Raw genomic sequence first — 23,806 nt, 5'->3', positions numbered from 1 at the left:
TTGGATCTTGTTCATGCTTGTTACTTTTGTATATTTTACGATAGTTTTTCTAGGGCAAAATCTAATAATTCAATTCATATTTTTTTCTAAATTAACACTGGCATAAAGCTGAAGTTGAATTTAAGCTTGAATGACCAGACGTCCCTATTTACCAGGACAGTGTGGCCCTGTGTCCATGTCCCAGATTCATACAAAACCAGTGATTTGTCCCAGTTTCATACAAGGAATGTCCCAGGTGTCTCTATTTTTGACCAGAATGATCTATGGTAAAAACTAGCTCACGATCTGCAGATGGGTCCTCCTTCACTGACAGGTGCCTTCAGCGCTACTTAAGAATGGGTCAAATGCAAAGGACACACACAAAGTTAAACGCTTTCTCCATGGAAATGTTCAAGTACGGTTTTAACTTCTTTATTTTAATTTATGTAGGTGACATGCCACCAACCTCCAAAAGTTACTTACTGTAGCTTTAAGCTGGGCTGTTGTAATAATGAAAATGCAATGCAGGGAGCGAAAGTGATCACTACAAAGTAACAAACACTGACAGTGACAACCTCTTTATTTTTGAACTGTGCTGCTTCCCCCCTTCTCGCTCGCTCTCTCCATCTCTTCACACTTCTTCAGCCTGGAGGTAACAAACAGAATTAACAGTGAATTTATCAAGACAGGTGCTGCATCAGGAGTTAACACAACGCCAGTGGTTCATTCACTGTGCCACTTAAGTCCCTCTTATAAGTCTGCGAGCACTCTACATGCCCCGTGCTACAATATGGAGACTGAGTTTTAATTTAACACTCCTATGCATCCATTTTCTCACATTGTTAACAACTAGTACATAACTTTGATCGAGCAAGAGAAAAGACAAGTTATTCTTTTTGTGGTTTGTTCGGTTTTGACACATACTATGCATTCTTGTGGCTTTAATTCCCCTTTCAACATATATTGAGCTATATAAGGATCTAGTAATAACAATAGAACAAAGAACAACAGACTGTTAACGTCACATATGAACAGTTCTTCAGATAACTGAATGTAGCAGTGCGCCTGCTGCCTTCTGCCACCAAGTGGCGCCTGGGCTTATAAAAGGGCACTCCCTGTAGCGTCTCGTTCTCTGACCTCGGCGCACTTCCGGGATAGGGCTCCGCCTTGTCACGCACAGGTGAACAACCACTGTTCTCTAATTACAATTGCAATTTTATAACTTAATGTGTGGCTTTATTGTAGTGCCACCGCTCCTAGAGTCCCGATGTGCCCGATCGAAGTTATGGCTCGTGAGTAAAGCTCCTGTGTGTATTTGCTGTTGATCGCTACAAGCGCCACTGTTCGCCGCTGTCCACGGTTGGGTCGGTGTTGCTGTCAGATGCCTCGGCCGCTCGGCGTCAAGCCTCGTGGATGTAGAAGCGTGTGTTTTGTGGGTCCAGGGTGGTCTTCGGCATGTCATCTGGTGGAGCGGTGGCCCTGTGAACGAGCTGCTGCTTTGTTTTACTGTGTTTTATATTTTAAGGACAAAATCACCGTACAGCTGCTTTTGTGACTGTTTTAATCGGCAGTTATGTGAAGAGTGAATAATCTACTCTTAAAGTTAATCTAACAAAAAGAAACAAATGAATTATGGCAATAATAAATTACTTCATGTTTTGTAAGTCACTTGTCTCTGTCAATTAATGAACCTGTGAGCCTTTTAGTTTAGTAAATTTAGTTTTAGTTTCTGGGCTATGCCCAGTGGCGTTGTTGGTTTTATGTTAATTATATTACTTTGGGGTTCTCTTATACACCCCTCCCATATAGCCCGCTCGCCACATATAGCATAAACAACAGAACAAGTTTACCAAACTCTCCAGCTCACTCCAAATCACTAAATCCATTGAATTCTTCATCCACAGTGTCACTTTTCAGGAACTACCTCCGGAGGTAAACGGAGGGCCGCTTCCTCTTCTGTGTAGCTGTCGTCAGACTCAGCGTCAGTTCCAGTTAGAAGTATTCTAGCCTTTTTGAATCCTGACAGGATGGTTTCCGTTGTCAGGATTTGTCCATCCATCCAGTGACTTCCAGGAAAGTTACATGGTGCATTCCTCGTGGTGTCACAAGTTTCTCGCTCACTCCAAACGTTCTTTCTGCTGGTTGTTTTTTCATATTTCGCTACTTGCAGCTTGTAATCTTCTGTGAGGCTCATTCTCTTTTTGGGGGCATTTGGGTTCAGTCTTCTCAATTGTCTTTATAAGTTTGTTTAAATTTTACACAGCTGTCTGTGTGAAAATTTTAACATATAAGTCGCACTGGAGTATAACTCGCAGGACCACCCAAACCATGAAAAAAGTGCGACTAGTCCAAAAAATACGGTGCTCAAAGATGCCTAAATATGCAGGATTTGTCTGTTAAACGTGTGAATGAAACAAAACAAAACTCCAGGTCTGTTTGCGATGAGGAAACATTATAGAAGGCCAGAAAATAACGTAATATGGGCCCTTTAAAGTTGATTTTGCATAATGACTTTTTAATCTTCACAGTAGCATCATTATAAAGAGCTGAAAAGGTGAAGCACTGACCTGAGGATGTGCTGTTGACAGAAGGACGTCACTCTTTGGTTTTCACTCTTCATGAAATACTGCAATCAGACAAGAGGGCAGACAGCACAGGGCATCAGTCATATGAGTCTATGGGCCGGGTCCTAAGTGCTGCTGTAGTACCGTGATGCCAGAGCTGATACTGTGAAAGTCCTCCAGTGCTTTCCAGTTCCAAACCGTGTCTCGAAGCATCTGCTCATGTACCGCCCTTTAACAACAAATATTATGCATTATTTGTGTTGTTTTTGGACAAATGTATAAAAGGAGTGAACTAAGAAAATATGACCCATAGCCTTGGCTCCAGTCAAATCATGGAGGCAAATTTGGAGACAAAAATGTTGAAATGAGGATCATGTAGAAAAAGTTAATACAAACATTTTAAGCTCAAAGTGAGGAATCTAACAGCAGCAGTTTCAGACAAAGCAGCAACAGTTTCTCAATACAAAGTGAGTCGATGGAGCCAGATGCACGCCCATGCTCACTTCCTATTTGGAACAGTTAGCTATGGTTAGTACATATAAATTTGATGTTTATTGTGAATACATCAAGGTGTGAAGGGGTGACGAAACAATAAGAATGACTTCTAGTTTCCTTATTTTGGTATAATTAATCTATGTATAATTTATTTATCGCTAGAATAGCCTTATGTCGTAGTTTCATCATCTTTTTGCGGATTGGGTGCAGCCTTTGGTCGCCAACACCAAAGTCGTTTGTTTGTGGTTATGTGGTCGAATGTGAAACCAAGTGATAAGGTACTTGATTAACAGGTTAATTACATAACATTGTTTACTTTTCTTATTATGCACACTGCAAAAATCAAACAGCACATCTTCATAAGAAAGAGTAAAATGGGATAAGACGTTACGTATATGTTTTACGAATTCTTTCCAAAAACACACAGTCTGGGCAGGTCCAAAATAAGTGAGAGGAGGTTTCATTTTTCAATTTGCAAAATGTACAGTTTGTGTCCATTGCCCCTGATTGTTTAGTGGATAACAGCGATGTAGAAGCTGTAGCAGATTTTCCTTTGCTTGTTGGTGATGAGATATTTGTGAGGTAGTGTTCAGACATTTTTCCATGGAATATTGTCAGTAGAGTCAGGCTGCTAAGAGCGCACGAGTAGGGCTCTGTTTGGGATGTGCACTTGTGGTGATAGTCCCTCTTTTTCCACAGTGACTCATTACAAGGCAAGTTTAATTAAAGATGAGGCCAAGTAAGTTCCTTTTGAAAAGTTTTTCAAAGTTTGGTGCACCGTCTTCACTCACGCCTGCTCAAGCAGACATCTTCAGGTGCTGGCCCTGTCCTGCCACTTTCCCAGTTTAGGCTTCTGGCTCCACTAATGACATCACTCTGTTACATGTCATCATGTCACTGAATACATCTCAGAGTGTCTAATAAACAAAACGTGTACTAAAATGTGTTAAGTTAATACTATTGAGTTTGGAAAAATGTCAGAATAAATTTATATTTTTGTTTATTAAAATAAAATGGTAAATATTGATAGGGACTATTTTGTCTTCCCTTGGTTGTGATATGTCCCAGCAGTCCCTATGCAAACCTATGTCCTTGAGTGTTTGATTATCCTGTGACAGTTTTTCAAGTTGGGTTTGTCTAAACTCTAAAATGTGGCAGAGAGTGGAGAATTCTTTATGAATGAGTTCGACTAGGGAAATAGTGCTCCCTATTCTCTTATCTGGAAAAGTTACACAGTGCACCTTTAAATATAAAGATGTTAGCTATGTTTTAGTAAAATTAATAGTCCAAACTGTCATATGCATTTTAACTCATACCTGTGCTCTTCAAAAGCCGACAGTAGCTCTGACAGGCGTTTGTGGGTCTCACGCTGAAATTGGACCACTTGATTCTCCACCTGCTGCCACTGGCTCTGCAACAATCACAGGTGAGGTTTTTGGTGCAGACAGACACAGCGTGAAGGTGGGAATGTGAGCTTGGATGTGCTTACTAACGGTTATCTGCTGCTCAAATAGACTTTTAAAGTTGGCTATGATGTCAGTGTTTGCCCTCAGCTCCTCTGACTGCTCAAAGACTAAAGACTCCGTGCTGTTAATCACCTGGAGATCCACCTGCTCCGGCAAGTCCGCCCCTCCTGCAGACCACTCTGAAATGTGGACAGCTCAGATTAGTTTAAAGATCGTATATTACATGGAATTGACTGTTGTGAGCTTTAAGCCATGTTACAATGAGTGCGTATACATGCACATCAATAACCCGGTTATGATCGGGTTTTTTGAGTATCCCGGTTTCTTGATGGTGCATGTATACGCAGTAACCCGGTTTCAGTAACCCGGTTATGGCAGTATCCCGGTTATTAGAAACCGGGTTACTGTAGCTGGTTTATTCCGATAGTAACCGGGTTACTTGTGGCATGTATACGCAGTACCCCGGTTACTGCAACATAAAGTTGAGTGCGCATGCGTCCAAAAGACACTTTCCAGCCTTTCACCACAACAGTAGTCACATAAATAAATTGACCAACATAAATAAAGTGACCAAACGAGTGAAATGACTGTAAAATAAAGAGCTGCGCTAAACCTGCACACGTACCATCTGCACTCGTACGACCTGCACTCGTGTGATCGCTGAAAAGCTAAAACATGAACTATCTCCTATACTGTATACGCACGAAACACACTTACCATCATTACCGCGGATATGAGTATCCCGGTTTCTCAGTGCGCATGTATATGCAGTAACCCGAATACTGACATAACCGGGATATGGCTAATAACCGGGTTATTGATGTGCATGTATACGCACTCAATGTTGTTACCTCATCATAAAAATACCTGGATTTGTGTTTTGTTTCATTCACAAGCTTGAATAATCCTTCATTATCAGCCTGCCTATTGTACATCTCTTACTTTACATGTACATACATACTTTTTACTTTTAGTTCAGTACAGATTGGTACAGATTGGCCATTCCAGGCCTGAAATCATCTAAGGCTAAGTTCAGACTGCAGCCTGAAGTGACCCAAATACCATTTTTTTTCGCCCCTATGTGACCTGTATCTAATCTTTTAATGACAGATTGATTTTTTCCAAATGCGACGCCAGCCACTTGGATATGTGCTCCTAAAACCAATACACATCCAATCTTTTGACATGTGACTTCAACTTCAACTGGACTTGAATGGCCAGGTGTCCTTCATCTCACCTACTCGTCACAAATGTACAGAAACGTTCTTCTCGTCAAATGAAAATTGTGTATGAACTCCATGTGGCTGAAACAGTGAAGCACATAACAATCCCACCACTCTTGGCTGCGACTCTGCACCCACATGTTCCTTTCTACGGACGTTACTGCCGCTGCCCCACAAACGCCATGGCCAAAAACCTCGTCCTTCTCCTTCTCATTCTCGTCTTTTAAAACAAATAAGCTGTGCATGTTCTGGCTCTGGTACGACAGCAACTTTAAAATCTCCAGGTGCTCAATGCTGCATCCATGTTTATGCGACTTCTGTAAACACTGAGCACACTCACTGCGTGTGATGTTGTCGTGTCCTCCAGTGCTCATGCTGGACACCTTTTGGGGCATTTAAAGTTCACACTGGAGATCACATAGAAGTCACATTTAATTGGAAATGTGAACAACCTTGCAAAAAAAAAAAGATTTCACAAAAAAAAAATCTGAATTGAGCATTAAGCCCTGCAGTCAGAACGTAGCCGAAATGGTTCTAGTGAAGGTGTGTTAAGGGTAAAAACGCTGTATAATCAGAACAAAGGAAGGGGAGACTCAGACTGTCAAAAATGTAAGAGAAACTTATAAATCATGTTAGTATGTTGTTGTTGTTTTTTCCCCAAATATAGCAAACAAAAGGTAACATGGTAATCTAAATATGTGTTAGCAGGTAATAAATACCCCTAACCTGATTCATCAGCCGGTTTGACTCCGTGGAAACAGTCTGACCTCGCAGCATTAGAATTCGTTCGCTCGATGGTAGGCGGGTACTTTTTATCATTTAACCAATCGCTCCTATTTGGTCGTGACGTATGTAATGCGCCGCTAATGGGGCTAACTGGTATATTAAGCTTTTCCCAAATCCAAGCTTATATAGTGTCTTTCCCCTTGATAAAATTCACCAAACATTCTCTTTATTCTGGCTTTAAATCCTTGATCTCGGGAATCGTTGACAACACTGAATATATGGCTCTTCACTGATTGGCTGGTGTCCAGACTTGCACTTCCAGGGTTTTTGCAAACTGTCTATTGTATTTTGATTCCTGACCTAATTGCTTGAGAGAAATGAAATTGAGTGGAGGCACTAGGTGGCGCCAGCCTGGCTAAAATACCCCCTCTTTAAATACACATAAAAACAGACTGGTTCTGCTACTTTTTGGGATTGTGATAAATATATTTCTTTTACATGTGAAACAATGTTTGGTTTAAATCCAATAACAAAATGTATTTACCTAACTTAAATGTGCCAGGTTCCAGTTCTATCACAGACTTCTCCTCTGCAACAGACTCCTTATCGATGGCATGAGACTCCATCCCCTTTGCTGTTAACTCTGCCCCATTCTCTAGAAACTCCATCACTTCTCCAGCAGGCCTTCCTTCTTCTGATAAACACCCCGCCTTGTCCGCTAGGGATCTCCCCCCTGTGGCTACAGCACCTGGCCCTTCACTCGCAGACTCCACCTCCTTTTCTGCTGCCAATCCCGCTCCCTCTGCCCGAGACTGTGCTAACTCCATCTCCGGTCCAAGCTCTTCTGCCAACCTGTCTATAGAAAGCGAATCCTCCTCTGCATCAAGACCCACGCTCCCATGGATGTGCTCCTCCTCTGCACCAAGCCCCACCCTCCCATCCACGCGCTTCTCCTCTGCACCAAGCTCCACCCTCCCATCCACGCGCTTCTCCTCTGCACCAAGCTCCACCTTCCCATCCACGCGCTCCACCTTCCCATCCACGCGCTTCTCCTCTGCACCAAGCTCCACCCTCCCACCCACGCGCTCCTCCTCTGCACCAAGCTCCACCTTCTCATCCACGTGCTTCTCCTCTGCACCAAGCTCCACCCTTCCATCCAGGTGTTCCTGCTCTGCACCAAGCTCCATCCTTCTATCCACTTGTTCCTCCTCTCCATCAAGCTCCATCCTTCTATCCACTTGTTCCTCCTCTCCATCAAGCTCCACCCTCAAATCCACAGCCTCCTCCTCTGCCTTATGACCCACACTCCCATGCACATGCTCCTCCTCTGCATCAAGCTCCATCCATCTATGCACAGGCTCTTCCTCTTTAGCTCGTCTTCGCTGCGCAGGAGATCTCGCACGCTCACTGGAGGGCTGCACTCTCTTGGGTGTCCTTATGGTGTCCGTTAGGTAACCTATGAGAAGAAAACGAAAATTCGGGGTGATGACAGAACACAGAATCCAGATACGTTTTTGAGAAGGAAACGACAAACTGACAAACTACCAGTATACCAGTATAATCTTTGGCAGAGCAAATGGTGGAACATAAGGATTTGGACTTAAAATATATTTAAAAATAACATTTAGTAGTTATGTAATGTTTTTTCTTATACATTTTCTTTATATAGATAACTGTAAAAATAAGGAACAAAAATAACATAGGATAAGATGGCGTGTCCAAACTTTTGACTGAAAATAATACAGGCCCTTTAAAAATCACAGTTTTTTGAGGACCTGTCCACACGACAACGTTTTTTGGTCGAAATGGTAAAGTTTGTATTTGTTTTGGCCTTTCGTCCACATGGAGCTGGCGTTTTGAATGGGCAAAAACAGTGTTTTTTGAGAACTGGTTCCAGAGTGGAGAAATCTGAGAATGCTGGCGAGCCTTTGGAAAACGATGACGTCGCAACTCCGTCATCGTCAGGGTCCTCCAACGCAGATAAAGCTGCAGCCCCCGAATGAGCTTCCGCGGACCACAAGACCGTTGTCGAAATGGGACAGGTGTAGCCCACAGAGCCGCTCCTGTCGCGCAGCAACTAAGTGCTGCTAGTGCTAATGCGAACAACACGCACCACAGATTACGCACACGGATCAATAACAAAGATTACACCCGGGTAATTAAACTTTCAGACCAAGTTATTCTAATAATTATCATCCAAATCTTATGGCTAAAAATGAAAACTTATGTTTAGCTTTTGCAAAACCAAACGGCTATATTTCTGGGATACATCTAAAATAGGCTAAATTACATTAAACTAAAAAAAAATAAAAAAATAAAAATGATGAGATATGCATTATTAAATATTATTTTCATTGTTTACAACACCACATACAGGTATGGCATATGTATTACATCGTTTTCACTCAGTGCTGTTTTTTCAGCCCATAAAAAAAACTAAATCCATGAGCGTTGTCGTGTGGATATAACGTCAGACTGTAAAAATAAAGTACAACCTGCAAAATAACTTACCAGAGTCTGAGAAAGGCCTTTTTCGGACACTGCCAGCCAGGCCCTGTTTTCAAGAGTAAACATGTGAAAAATAAAGAGTCTAACACCAAAGTATAATCCATACAGAAGCACTTACTGCTGTTGATGTAGAACTGCAGTCATGTCCCTGCTCCTCCCAGCGGACCCCTGAACAAGACACTGTTTAAACCGGGCTCTAAGTGTGTTCTTTTCAATGCAGTCGAGTACTTGGCCTCACCACACTTGTAGGCTGGAGTAGAGTGTTGGATCTGATCAAACAAGATTTCCGCTCGACTTGTCTCTGGGGACTACACGGAAACATGAAAAACGTCACAGCATGTTGTTTGCTCAAAGTGGCGAAGCACATACCTTGACTGCAGAGTCTTCCTCGCTGCTGGGAGAGGACAACGGTAGGACTGCAAAGAAAAGAAATGATTGTTCAAACAGGTTTGGTTTTCATTCTTTCTGGTGACATTACACTGACACTGGTCCCAACTTTAACTTTTATGATTATGCTAACCTTAAAGGTGTTGCATGAAACTGACTCTTGTGAGCTTTAAGCCATGTTATAATGTTATCTCCTCCAGAACATGTCTGGAGTTTGAATAACCGTTTATTATTTCCTAAATTTCCGGACTATTATCACCTCTGAAAGTTTTTGTCGTCTTTTTGCGTTGAGTCAGTTCGTCACGCTGCCGTCGCCAAAATCTCACCAGCGACTCACTGATGCTGACCTCACGTGCAACAGCTGTTTCCTTCTTCCACATCAGTCGCCGTTAATTTTAAAGCTGCATTATCTGCATTTCTTTGTGTGTTTTCCATGAGGAGCGTGTGTGTATGAAGTGCAAAATAACTGTTCAAAACACAATCAAACTAGGATCTTCCTCAATGCGCATCACCCCCTCTCCTCGCGCTCTACTGCACATGTCTCCTGCAGAAAGAGTCTCTGTCCTGTCTGTATCATGTCAGTGTCTTGTTGGATTTCAGCAGATTTCAGACTCTCGGAGGCGGGGCTAGTTCTATCGATCAGGTCTGAGTGGATGTTCGGCTACTGAAGTTTGAAACATTTCTTATCATCATTTACACACACGGGTAAGACGTATCCCCCTCACTAATGTTCATTTAGCATCATAACTTATTTTATCACACGATAATAAACTATTTCAGTGCGCTGACAATATCGCTAGCTAGCTAGCAACTTCATGTGAACCGTAGATTCGTTGTGGAAAAAAATAGGATCTAGGGTTAACATGAAGTTGCTACACTAGCTAGCGATATTGTCAGCGCACTCAAACAGTTTATCACCGAGAGTCTGAAATCTGCTGAAATCCTCCAAGACACTGACATGATACAGACAGGACAGCGGCTCTTTCTGCAGGAGACATGTGCAGTAGAGCGCGGGGAGAGACGGGCTGATGTGCCAAGGAAGTTTTGAACAGTTATTTTGTGCTTCATACACACACCCTCCTCATGGAAAACACACGAAGAAATGCAGATGATGCAGCTTTTAAGTTAAAGGCATGATTGATGTGACTGTGGAAGAAGGAAACAGAGCTGCTGCACGTGAACTCGACATCAGTGAGTCGATGGTGAGATTTTGGCGACGGCAGCGTGACAAACTGACTCAACGCAAAAAGACGATGAAAGCTTTCAGAGGCGATAAAAGCAGACGACCTAAACTTGAAAACGTTCTTGAAGACGTGGACACCTGCAGCTTATATTCAGGTGCGGCCTATATATGTACAATTTTAAAATTTTGTAAAAATTTTGTTGATGTGGCGCTCAATAGTCCGGAATTTACAGTATGTTTTATTTTACAGGCATCAGGCTGAAGCACATGTAGACTGTAATGAGATATATAATGACCAAATAAAATAAGTGAAAATGAAATGAAAATAACTTTTTTTTAATCATACATAATGTCCCTTAAATATTTCCCGAGTGCAAATCTAGTTAAACAACAGACAAACCTCGGAGTTTCCTTTTTGGAGTTTTTTTGCTGTATGTACGCATGAAGGACACTGGCACCGAGGGCCTCTGCGGGACAGGAAGTTTTGTGATGAAATTCAAAAATAGCTGTTTGCGATGAAGAGTACCGGGGCACACGCTCACCTTGAAGACTCGACAAATGACGTGGCTCAGTTCCCCGAGGAGGTCTGCTTTAAACCTGATCTCCAGCCTCTGGCCTCTCAAGTCCTCCAGGAACATGGGCCTTATGAGATCCATGTGCAACACTGCCACTCTGTTTACTTCTGCAACAACATTAACTTTAACATTAACATTATTGTATTGATACTTTGCAGTGCCATCATGCTGGGGGTGTTCAACATGCAGCGGTGGAAAAAGTAATCAATTTAGCAACTTAAGTAAAAATGCATGTATTAAAGTACATGTTTACAATGTACTTGAAGAGTAAAATGTAAAGCATTTTGCACAGATTTAATAAAACTTAAAATGTATGAATTTTAATAGATTTGTGCTAAATTTTGTTCAGCAGAAACAATTGAATCTACCTTTTTTCCAAGCTATTTTTATTTGTATATTTTAGTTTGATCAGACTACAAACATGTAAAAAAAAATACATCCTCAGGATTTTCAGCAGGTCCCTGTCAATAATAAAAAAAAAAACTTTTACTTTTCAGTCTAGTTCAAATAATGTAGTGAAGTAGAAGTTACAGATACCTGCTCTCAAATGTAGGGAAGTAAAAAGTATCAACTTTAAAATGTACTAAAGTACATTTTAGGTTTCTGTGCATTTTACCATTTACGTTCTACCACTGTCTATAGTGGAAACAGAGACACAGGGCACACATTTCCAAACCCTGCCAAAAGATTTCGTAGAATCTTCAGAATGCATAAGGTAAGTGAGGAAAAACTACTCAAACCGAACTACTGTATTTTCCGGACTGTAAGTCGCACTAAGTCGCACGCTAATCGAGCAGCAGAAAGGAAGGTGGAGTGAAACTTGTGAGGGACTGACGAAAAATGGGGACGATGAACACAGCTTCACGGCAACCGTGAGGGTGCAAGATGCAACTTTTCTGGAAGTCACTGGATGAATGGACAAAGCCTGGACTTCAGTGACACAGAAACCATCCTGTGGGGTTTCAGAAAGACTGACATAATTCTAACTGGAACTGATGCGGAGTCTGACGACAGCTGTGGAGTTGCTCAGAGGTGACACCGAAGATGAAGAATTGAATGGATTTAGTGATTTGGACTGAGATGGAGAGTTTGGTAAACTTGTTCTGTTCTGTTGTTTATGTTATAGTTTATCTGAAGAACTGTTCATATGTGACGTTAACAGTCTGTTGTTCTCTGTTCTGTTGTTATTACTAGAACTTGACTTTCAAAGATGAAATGTTGGTTCCTGGTCTGATTTTATAAAATTTCCCTCAAAAGTGCAAATTATAATCTGAAAAATATGGTAATTCCGTTTATCACGTTTTAACACAGTAAAAACCTGGTAATCTACAGCGCATTTAACTGTTGTAAAAATATCAGACAGAGTAATACTTAAAATGCACTTGATAAAGATAAGAATATAGACATTCCTAAGATGTTTCCTCAAGAGTGTTTCATAACTCTGACCTGTGAGGCTGTAGCGGTTGACTTCAGTTCTCAGCACATGGATGGACTCCCATAGAGAACACTACATCAAAGAAAACATGTACAAATACAAATGTCAGACTATGAAAGTTAGAGTTGTTAAAAGCACTGAAAATCAAATACTAAGCAATACGTAAACTAGTATTGTAACTAGATCATCATCTGAACATCATTTAAGAATACAAGTGAGACTGATCAAACCGTTTCTTTGTTGGGATTGTCCAAAAAGAAGCTGACACATTCTGAACCCAAATTGAAGTCGATCCAAAACTCGGTCACGTCCTCGTCTTCAGGTCGTCTCAACTAAAAAACAAAATGAACAAAATGTTACATTGTATTTTTTTCTTGCTTTTTTTCTTTCATTTTGTATGTTCATTATGTAGCCTAACATTTCCAGAGGACAACTTAGAATCCTCTGGTACTCTTCTGCAAATGAGAACATTCAGCAGAAAGAAGAATTTTATTCAAATTTCCTTCAAGCTCTGGTTGCAATTGACTTAATGTAATATCACCGCCTCTCTCACTGTCTATAATTACTGCTGTCAGGCTCGTCATTTACCCGCACTTCTGTATATGACATGGTGCTTTTATTTCACTAAATGATGTTATGTATACACCAACAAAATCCAGTGACTGCTTTCCTCAAGGTCACTCCTGTTAGCGTAGTGATTCACAGCCTTGGTGCGAAATACCTAAACACTAAATCTACTGTTTTCACTGCTGAACTGTGTATATAGTCAGTTGCCACTGCAACTAGTTGTAGCAGGTGACATCACAAAAGGCTGGGTGGAGTTTAAGTGTGGATACCTGTTAGACCAATCACACTGTTCCTTGGCAAAGGAGAAATGCAATTTGTCAACTGGACAAAAGTTTATTTAGATTGAATACATTTCGCAGCTCATCCAAGCTGCTTCTTCAGTCATTTCTGGTGGAAGCAGCTTGGATGAGCTGCGAAACGTATTTGATCAAAATAAACTTTTGTCCAGTTGACAAATTGAATTTCCTCTTCGCCATGGATTCTACCTGGATGACTGAGGGTTGGTACACACACACTGTTCCTTATACTTGTAGACCCTCTAGACCTCCCGTTCTTGTTCTTCTTTAGCCCTTCAGGTACTTTCCAGTTTAGCAGGTCTATTTGAAATGTGATTGTGGCAGGAGTTTAGATGTTTAATTGCTCTTTAAATCTAGGGCCTAGTTACCTGTGTGGAGTCGAGCAAGGCCTGCAGACAGGGAAACGTGTAAACCCTGTCAAAGAGATTGTGATTACACATCTAGGACTGACCATAGACTGTATATATAAATGGACATAGCTTATGCACTAGCCGCCGTGTTCCAAATAAGATGTTCATGTGTGGGCTCTTCTGGCACCTTCTGACTCTGGCTCCCATTGACTTACATTTATATAATGTGGCCCCTCTCTCTGTAACTGCTGCTGTGAGCCTCGTCACTTTGGTCTTAAAATTTAGTTTTAACCCTCAGTACATGAGTCTGGTGTTTTTATTTTGCAATTTTGTTCGTTAAAAAAGTCCTACTCATAAGAGAGCCTGGATCCAAATTCCCCTGTCACCACTAGCATCATGAGCTTCATTTGAACACTGTGGGTGATGTCACACTTGCTAAGTCCACTTCTTTATACAGTCTATGGGATTGACAGCACACACGTAATGGCTCTCTCCTGACCTCCGCTGGTCACCCTGGGTACGGTTGAGGAAGTTCAGGAACTGTCTGCAGTCCTGTGGAGGAGAAAAACTCTTCAGAGGAAAACAGCCTAAAATGTGCATCAAAGCAGTTTGTCCTCCTTTGATGCACAGTGTATCTGCCCAAGCAAATTAGGCATGACATATAAGACAAATGGACAGAGTAGCTTAAAAAGGGTACTGCTGCTTAACAAATGTAAATAAGGAAACACTACTCATGTAAGAGTACTTGTAATTCTGTGTATGTTTTACATGCAGAATCTAAGTAATGTGTGTCAAAGCTAGACCATTTGATACGGCATATCACATTCACATGGTGCGTTTGAGCATTCCAGTCGACTAAATTAACAAGAGATTTTTGTTCACTAAAACTATTTGATTAAATTTAACTCAAACTATTAAAATTAAAACTATTGGTCAAACTCAATAGTAGGCCTACTTGACATAGGTTTTGATCAGAAAAAATGTGGTATTGTCCCATCCCTGTAGTCCCCCTCTGCAAATACTCACCGCCTCAAAGTAGGGGTTGCGGATGGCTGTGAAGGCGAGGCTGAGCTCTGGGACGAACCATTCCTTGGCTCTGACTGGACGGTCCAGTTTGAGTGTGAGGCGGCACAGGGTTTCTGTGATGGAGGCCTGCAGCTCATAATCTGCACACAGCTTTATTGTTACAAGGAAATGACAGCGCAAACAGTATTCTACAGTATTCTATTCTGGAGGAGGTGGGGCTCACAGCAGCTATTATGGATTTCATGTTGAGCATCCTCTCGTTCCATGTGACAGAACTGTCCATCAGTTTTGTACTCCCTCTCATCACCAACTGTGAGGCATCCCACCACAGAACTTCTGAAGTTTGCAAGACTGAGCAGTATTTGAAAGGAGATAAGTCGATAGCCTGCAGAGCCCTGATGTTGACACAAAGCTCTGTATGTATATGGTCCCCTGTAGAAGTTAAAGACCTTTAAAGATTCTCACAGCGGTGGCTGATTTGTCCAGGAGGTGTAGACTCTGAGCATGTAGAGCCACTCTGAGGTGGGGCTGGTAGTTGAAGTTGGAGGGGGCCCTGTAGAGGTTTCACCAGAGGCCCCAACTGCTCCAAGATGAAATGTTCCAGAGTTTTCATGATGTGTGGTCAGTGCCATGGGCCTGTAGTCCTTGGGATGCGCAGTTTCTCGGACATGAACAAAGCGCAATGTCTTCCACACCTGGTGGAATCTCTGAAGACTCAGGTTCAAGTCCTGGTCCAGAACTCCACTGAGCTGATGAGCACAAGCGTTGGTATTCATTTTTAACCATGTTATAACTCATTTAATGCGTGGTGTTGTACTTAGTTCAAAGTTGTTTTTTGTATTAATCTGGCTGTACTTGGTGTGTTCTTGGTTTTGCCCCAGTACAAAAATATACTGCTCCAAAAAATTAAAGAACACCTTGAAAACACATCTGATCTCAATGTGGAAAAAAAAAAATATGTTGGATATCTACACAAATATAGACAGGGCAATGTCTTAAGAACAAAAGGATGTCACCTCTTTGAATGGAAATAACATTTTCAGCCTTTTTAGTTTTATAAACACCCTGAAAATCAAAGTGAAATAATGATGTGGCAGGCGAGTCCATTTTGCCGAAATGTGATTTCTGCAACTCAAAATGCTTCTCAGTCTTTTGTGTGGCCCCCACTTGTTTGTGTGCATGTTTGACAACGTCGTTTCATGCTCTTGAGACGGCTGATGGGGTCTTGTGGGATGTCCTACCAGAACTCCTTGTGGTGAATAATGGGGTGCAACGAATGTGAGAAAGGAAGGCGGGTAAAACTCTGGACTGCTACAAATGGTTTCGTTTGAAAAAAAGAAAAGAAAAGTACAGCACCTTTAAATTGTTTGATTTAAAAATGTTGAAAATGTGTTGAAAATGTTCAAAATGACAAGGTGTCATAGATAAGTTAAACTTGAATAGTAGACAAAACAAGTCCATAAACCATCACTTGCTGGTTAGGAGCATTTCTGCGATTAAATTCTGTTCACAGAAAGTATTTGTGTTAATGCATATACTATGAATATGAGTGCACAAATGCACTGTAAACATAGATGGACTTTTTAACGTGTGTGAAACGTAAAAATGTTAAATTGTTTAAAAGAGAATGAAAGTCGAAATAATGCATAATATTTATCCACCACTTTAAACATTAAGATGAGGGTGAGAAAGAGGCTTTTTTCTCATCCACAATCTTCCCTTCTGTGAATTTTTAACTAGTTGAGGAAATGTGTGAAGCAAACTTGCCTCCAGCTGTGAAGAGGGCTCCTGCCATATCAGAGCTGTTAAAAACAGTCAAGTCAAATTTAAAGGGTCTCAAATGAATAAAGAATGTGTGTTTGTGTTTGAGAAGTTTGTGTTTGTAGCTTGTCTTACAGAATACACTTGATGTCACAGTGAGCCTGTAGAACTCTTCTCTGCTCTGGACTGCTCGAATCCACACAGGAGTTAAAAGTCCGGATGGCCTGGAAGTAAGACCAAAGACAAATGACTAGAAGTAGAAGAGAGTTTAGGCGGCAGAGTCAGGCTGCAAGATTATTGACAATCAAATCGAAATGGCATTTTGAACAGTAATTTGTGAAATACCTCCTGAAAAACATAAAAGCATAAAAACTCCTAACCCTGTAATTTACTATAGATCTGTACAAAGATGTTCTGAAACGTGATTCTTATATTAGTTTTTAAGTTTATAACCTTTTGGTCAATTTTTCTGGACATGTTTAAAATGTTCAACAGAATCTTATTATGAGTTGCTAATCTAATCATAATGCTTGTCAGAAAATCAAGAAAAAATTTCCTGCTGCCCTTCTATGATTAGACCAATTAAGGTCTTATTCCTTATAGCCAACCTTTCTCATCTGTAGTCTTACTTTTTTTCTTTTTTTTAAACAAATTGAGGCCACCATCCTCAAACTTTAGCCACGTCTTGGAAGTCAATGGTCATTCTGCTGTATATATCAATAACCAGCAGATGTTGCCAAATTTCCTTTGAAAAAAATGTCTGTGTAATCCCTCAATCACTTTTCAGGAGTGAATAGATTTCAAGAGCTGATTCCATTCTGACAAAACAAACAACAAAGTATGCTAATAAGGGTTGGATCACACATTAAGGGCGAGTTATAGTTCTGCGTCGACTCAACGCACACTGCTGTCACTTTGTCGCGGTTGTTTTTGATTTATGGATCTACGTGGAGGTCTAGGGTTACTTTTGTGTAAACAAAATGAAGCGGGAAAGTGGAGTACCAGAAATGGATGTAGGGAGGACCAATCACAGCCCTTATTGTCTGCATCAACTTCCCCTGCTGTCTGCGTTGTTTTGGTGCGTAGTTAGAACATTTTGGAGGTGCACGTTGCTCGACGCAGATGCACGACCATAAATTGGGCTTTAGGGGTGACTCGAGGACACACTTATGCTTGTATTTATAATGGAACCGCAGCACTGATTTGTGATTGGCTGTAGGTGCAGGGGTTTAGGTGGGGACCATTCAGATCAGAGAGGCATTTTAGGTGAAAACCAAATGGACTTCAGCATTGAAACTGACAACCCAAGGAGAAATCAACATTAAGTCTAATGTAGGTCTTACTGGTAAGACTTGTAAACATGTTTACCATGTATCTCAGGACATGGAATATAAATACAGATGGTTATTTTAACTCCTATTTATTCTCCAAAAAGTTACTAGTTTTTTTGGTTTTGTTTTTTTAACTGTAACATATCCTAACTCATTCTGTACTACATTTTGCACAGCATGTTGTGTTCTTCACAACTGACACATTTTAAAGGTCTTGTACCCATTCAAAATTAGTCCAGTGTGTATATGTATATATATATATGTATAATTTGTCTACTATATATTTGATTCACCTGACCCGTCCGTGTGTAATCACTACCCGCCCGCATACATGCCTGTAAAATTCCAAAATGCTAAACCCGCCCGTTTCAGCATCTATTTGCGGGTACCCAACCCAGTGCAGGACTCTGCTGTCTATATCTAATTATAAAGCATTTTATTGTCTGTGTGTGTGTTAGCATGCTACGAGTTTAGCTTTATTGTCACTGCAAAACTTCACTCCGCTTCATTGTAAAAAAGCACTTTAAAGTGAATAATTAGGAGCTTTTGAGCACCAGGTCGCACGCATGTGCACATATATATCCTTGGTCTTTGATATTGTTGTTGTTGTACCTTGCTCTAACAAATAAAAACGAATAGTTATGATGCTCAGAATGCAGAAGATATGTGATATGTGTTTCTCACATTTTTAAAACGTAAAAATCAGGTACAGTGCCTTTTAACTTTGTGTGTAAACACAAGTATTCAGAAAAACAAGCAGGAGTAGCCAGACGGCTTTTTTTCCATGTCCATGATAAGTGTTCTCCCAGCTCCAGTGGTGCAGCTGCTGGACATGGGCCCTGCACACTGCACGCCTCTGGAGACACTGGGTCATGTGATGCACTCACCTCCAGTCGGAGTTTGAAGGCGACTGTGGGGTCCAGAGCAGTGCGGCACAGATACATGAGGATGACACGCAGCTCACTCACTGGAAAAAACAAAACCACAAAAACCATAATCATCAACTGTGCCACTCCAGTTTCCAGCCCCGCATCTGACAGCTACAAACAGAACACACATATTTCAATTCTGAAGTTCTCACCTGGAACAGAGGGTTTGACCAGCTCCTGCAATGACAGTGACGTTACAAAAGATCAACGTAAGTGGGTCTGAAGCATGCTAGTTGTTAGCTTTATTGTCACGGCAAAACTTTGTTCCACTTCACACTTCACAACAGCTTAATGCAGTGAGTAATTAGGATACTCAGAAGGTCAGTGAGAAATAACTTTGGACCACTGCAACAATTCCAAATTGACTAGTTCTGTTTCACACATTTCTTTTTTGTTTCTCTCAGACATGTACAAGCATCTCTTGAGGTCAAAATAAGATCGCTGTGCTCGGTCTGCAGCTAATAATAAAGCCATTTTATTGTCCAATAATCAGTGCAGTATTAAACTTCTCCAGCATTTGAAAGTTGTGAAGAGGACTCATGAAGCCATTGTGGTGAATAATTATGATGCTCTAGCTGCAAAGGTAAGTAGTGGGGCATAACTTTGGACCACTGCAAGCCATTTAAAAATAAACAAATTCTGTTTTTCATGTTTTTAAGACTGTAAAATGAGTTGATCACCAGAAAGTAGTCAAAGAAGGCCCCAGTCAGGTTCTTGAGGGCTGTGCTGTGGGAGAGGTCAGAGGTCAGCTTATCAAACACACACTCGTACCACCAGAGGAGCTGCGGAACAGAACACTGAAGGTCACACTATGAAAACATATTTTCATAGTAAAAATACACAGAACTGAGCCTACTCGATATCATTTAGAGCAGGGGTGGGCAAACTGCGGCCCTTTAAACCTTTTAATCCGGCCCGCAGAACTGGAATAAATTACAATAATAAACCTTGTTGGTGTTTTATTTTTCATGCATTAGTAGTGGTGGTTCAAGATATAAAACTGCACTGCTTCCATTTTGAGTTGGTAAAAGTCAAACACAAGAACTTTATAGATGTTGTGACATAAAAATTGACTTACAGTACGTCATAAGAGTCTTGTTGAGCCGCGTGTGACTTTGTGGCATGGGTTCTGTTTCTAAGTAAAACCTATTTCCTCATAACTTACCTTCCCCTGTGATGTGCAGTGGACCGGATCTGTTGATTTATGTGTGTTCTGGATTTTTTGCAGCGATGTTGTAGTGCGCTTCCTACATAAGCGTAAATACGAATATAATGCAGCTGAGCTCTTAACACGTCATGTCCTGTGTTCCGTCTGGCCCTTCAGGCAAATTTTAGGACCCTATGTGGCCCGCGAGCCAAAAAGTTTGCCCACCCCTGATTTAGAGCCTCTGCTTCCTCTTTCTTGCCTGGCCACATAACTATAACCTGATCACACCACCACCTTTCCTCAGCTCTCGTTTGATAAGTAATCTGCAGATAAAACATTCATTTAAAAATCAGTTAAAGCTTTGTGAAGAACAGTGGTGGCATTTTTTTTTTTTTTTTGAGAAGCAGGAAGTGTACTGTTAGCATGCATTATGGTCAACTCTCATCTCTGAAAATGGTGAAACTGTCTTCCACACCGAGTGGCTTGAGGTTTAAAAGAAATAAAGACCCTTATGCTTCTAATCAGACAGTACATATATTACATTACTTTAGAGATGAGTCCTGACGTGAGCAGAGTCTGCAGAGCTTTGCTGTTCTCACACAGTTTGTCCAAGGCCTTGACCACCAGCTGGACACGAGAGAAGCGCTCTGAAGACAGCTCCTGCAACAGTTCAAATGGGAAAAAGCATCAGTACAGCCTCTGTCAGTGCTCTTTGTGTACTTAAGGTATTGTCTGTGTGCTTTATTCAGTGAGTGACATGGCGTTACCGTGGTGACCAGCTGGTGCAGTTGGGTCAGGGTCCCACGTCCCAGGCCTTCCTTCCGGAGCAAAGATACCAGCCCCAGGCTGTCGCCCTTCTCCAGGTATTTCAATATCTTCAATTTGAACTGTAAACATGACATACAGTTTATAGTTCTACTATAATTTAATGTAACCATACAAAAGGTTTACAATACAGAACATGTCTAAATTAGGGATGGGCATTCGATTAAATTTTCTTAAACAATCGTCGGAAGAATTAACGATTGATTATCGATTAATAATTAACGTTTTTATATTAAAGTTATCATCATTATTATTACTATCTGCACTACTAATCTGCATAAATAAATTCAACTTTACGACATATAAACCATAACGACTCTAGAGCCACATCAGCCCGTTTGACATTATAATGTGTTTAACGCAGCTTTGTGCAAGTCTCACAGAAATGAAACTTAAAACAGCATGGATCATTTGCACAAACTAAGCAAAGAAAAAAACAGCTCTTGTGCACTGATGCGGTTCAATTTCTGTCGGATTAAAGGATATGACTCAGTGGAATACAGATTAGTGTGACCATATTTGTGTTTGTCAAAACCAGGACACCGTACGGGGGGTGGGAGGTGGGGCCTCGTCATCGACACTGAGCTACTCTCACTTGGCAAAGCTTTTTCATGTTTTTCGGTGTCCTGGTGAGCTTTTTCCCACTGGACACCGAAACATATGTGCTGATTTGTACACTGTGCACATGAACTCCCACTTGTCCTGACCGGAACAGAAAGCGGGTAATTTCATGTACAAGTTATCGACACGGATGTTTGGTCAGCCTACGCTACGCACAGCAACCTACATTCAGTTTGTCGATTAAAAATGAATGTAATCAATGAAATTCTTAATGATCAATTATCAGTTAATGGACTAATCATGCCCATCCCTAGTCTAAATCAAAAACACTAAACAGAAGACAACATAATCAGTAACATATTCATATTAGTATTCATGACACAAGCAATAAGACAGAAGCCTGGTAAATCCAGAATGATCAGACAGAGGAATAACACCTCATTCCAAAATCATCAAATTGGCCTCTAAGCTCCTAATTCCTTCAGCTAAAACTGGATGTATGCCGTCATTAGCCATGATAAGGACTGTCTGAACATTGTACTGAGTTAGGAAAAGGTTCCTGCATGCTTCCTGTCATAGCTCCTTTAGGATAGAGTCATGAGGCATTCCACAAATCAGTGTGCATTTTCTCTGAAATATACAGTTGATCAAGAGTGCACCAAGAGTTTGTAATGCAGTAAGGGTTTCACTGCCTCGGACATACAAAACAAATACCTGGACAAACCCAACTTTATATAAGAATGAAACAGAAAGCTTTTAGGGTCATTTTAGGGCTTTACCTGTAAACACCATAATGACATACTGGAAGATCTGTGTGCATTGTTTACATTTATAGAAACAAAAAGCCACTATGCTCTGCCATAGATAGACTAAAGGACTGAATTTGGTGGAATATGTTTTTGTCTGTATGGCTGCTCTCCAGTGTTATGCCCGTGTTAAACGTATAACACGGGCATAACACACACACATTTGTTTACCTGTCAGAGGAAAAGGACAATAAACAGTCTAATATGTACACATTTAACAATAAGTTTAAGGTTCTGCGTTCAGCTGATGCCTCTGACAGAGGATTAAATGGTGAGGGGTATCCACAATAAAAAATGTTAAAAGACCTGAAAAGTCGATTTTGCTGAATAGATGTGCTTTAAGTTATAGTTTTAAACCATCACTACTACAGTACTTTCTATTTAGTTATATTCACCAAAAATATGACAATATAAAGTGTACTTTATATTAAAATCGACAAAATTAACACTGGGTCATTCCACACCATTTCAATAAATGGCCCACGCATTTCGATCTCAAAAAATTTTGAAAGAAATACCAAATAGTCCCCTACTATCATGTACCAACCCTGTGAAGTTTTTGTGATTTTCAATCATTACTTTTTAAGTTACAGCTCATTTAGTGAGGGGAGTATGTGTCAATTTACGGGCCCAAAATGCGCATCAATTTTTCTCAGCCGTTTTCACAGATTCAATATTTCCGTAAGTATCATACACAGAGGGCTGAAATTTTGTAAGCTTGTAGTCCTCTACTCTGTGTTCAAATAATATCTATCGAAAGTTTGGTATCTCAACTCATTGTCATTTTATATGAACTTAAAGTGAAAAAAAAAAACTTGTTAATTTCCGAGGCGTACCATTTTTAGCCCCTTTTTAAACTTACTTGCAGATGTAGGAGACCCTTAATTTTTTTTTTGAGAATCAAGATATGTATTAGGACTGTTCAAAAAAAATAAAATAAAATCACCAAATGTTGAAAATTTGAAAGAGATTATGTGTGAGGGTCCTGTTAAAAACAAGAAAACACAACATGGTCTGATTTTCACATGTAAATTATGGCATGTGGGTAGTTTTTCCTGAAAGAAAAATACCTTTCATATGGTACCAAACATATGTATTTTATGAAGCTGGTAATTTTTTCAAAAATTTTAAAAAAAAAAAAAGATGCGTGAGATTTTCTGGAAATTTGATGAAATGGCGTGAAATGACCCCACTGCCAATTTGTACAGATGCCAAAAGCAAACAATACTGTGGAAACATCTAATCAAACTCAAGCTACAACACAATGTTAGCCCCTTCAGGCCTAGTCTAACAAAGCAGCTCTATTATCACTCATTAGTAAAAAAAAAAAAAAAAGACCAGACAACAGCAAGAAGAGCAGAAGTCAAAGCCCAAACTTACCATCCTGTAGTTCATAATCCTTTAAATCACAAGCTGTGCTCAATCACCTCATCAAAGGTACTTCCTGTTTACCTGGGCCCTACTTCCTGTCCAAATGTGGGGCCTGTACTATTTCAGTTTATAATTGGCCGTCTCTCCTAAAAGGCCGTGATTGACAGCCGATGAAGTGAAGCTTAGAGGAAGCAAGTACACAGAAACTGTGCCCAAAGATGTAAAGAAGTATAGTTTCCTGTATTGGACACTATTTTTGGAATATTAAGAACAGCACAGCAGTTTATTTTTATAC

At 40.6% G+C, this 23,806-nt stretch overlaps 1 protein-coding gene across 1 annotated transcript; it reads right to left on the bottom strand.

Annotated features, from left to right (window-relative positions):
* Nucleotides 1-25: 25 nt before the first annotated feature.
* On the bottom strand, nt 26-23,587 carry sycp2l (synaptonemal complex protein 2-like). Its single transcript, XM_055158017.1, has 25 exons — nt 23,521-23,587; nt 20,716-20,835; nt 20,495-20,608; nt 19,482-19,583; nt 18,954-18,978; nt 18,760-18,839; nt 16,677-16,765; nt 16,548-16,582; nt 14,781-14,920; nt 14,254-14,306; nt 13,773-13,818; nt 12,772-12,873; nt 12,553-12,613; nt 11,074-11,213; nt 10,932-10,998; nt 9,331-9,377; nt 9,200-9,269; nt 9,080-9,129; nt 8,965-9,007; nt 6,998-7,909; nt 4,532-4,683; nt 4,355-4,449; nt 2,688-2,772; nt 2,547-2,605; nt 26-625 (listed from the first exon to the last, which is right to left on the bottom strand). The coding sequence occupies exons 1-25, from the start codon at nt 23,533-23,535 to the stop codon at nt 559-561; spliced, it is 2,769 nt and encodes a 922-aa protein (XP_055013992.1). The 5' UTR covers nt 23,536-23,587; the 3' UTR covers nt 26-558.
* Nucleotides 23,588-23,806: the final 219 nt, after the last annotated feature.

The sequence above is a fragment of the Boleophthalmus pectinirostris genome, unplaced genomic scaffold (assembly GCF_026225935.1).
Source record: "Boleophthalmus pectinirostris isolate CB_2022bp ecotype Guang Dong unplaced genomic scaffold, ASM2622593v1 HiC_scaffold_22, whole genome shotgun sequence".
In the NCBI taxonomy this organism is placed as follows: domain Eukaryota; kingdom Metazoa; phylum Chordata; class Actinopteri; order Gobiiformes; family Gobiidae; genus Boleophthalmus; species Boleophthalmus pectinirostris.
Note: the sequence above shows the minus strand (reverse complement) of the source record. Positions and strands in the feature narration are given on the sequence as shown.

What these genes read in the sequence shown, in the direction of transcription:
- sycp2l (XM_055158017.1), bottom strand. An exon ending in TGTGACATCAAGTGTATTCT is followed by an intron (nt 16,583 to 16,676) that starts GTAAGACAAGCT and finishes TGTTTTTAACAG; the next exon opens with CTCTGATATGGCAGGAGCCC. An exon ending in AAGGCCTTTCTCAGACTCTG is followed by an intron (nt 7,910 to 8,964) that starts GTAAGTTATTTT and finishes TTCTTCTCATAG; the next exon opens with GTTACCTAACGGACACCATA.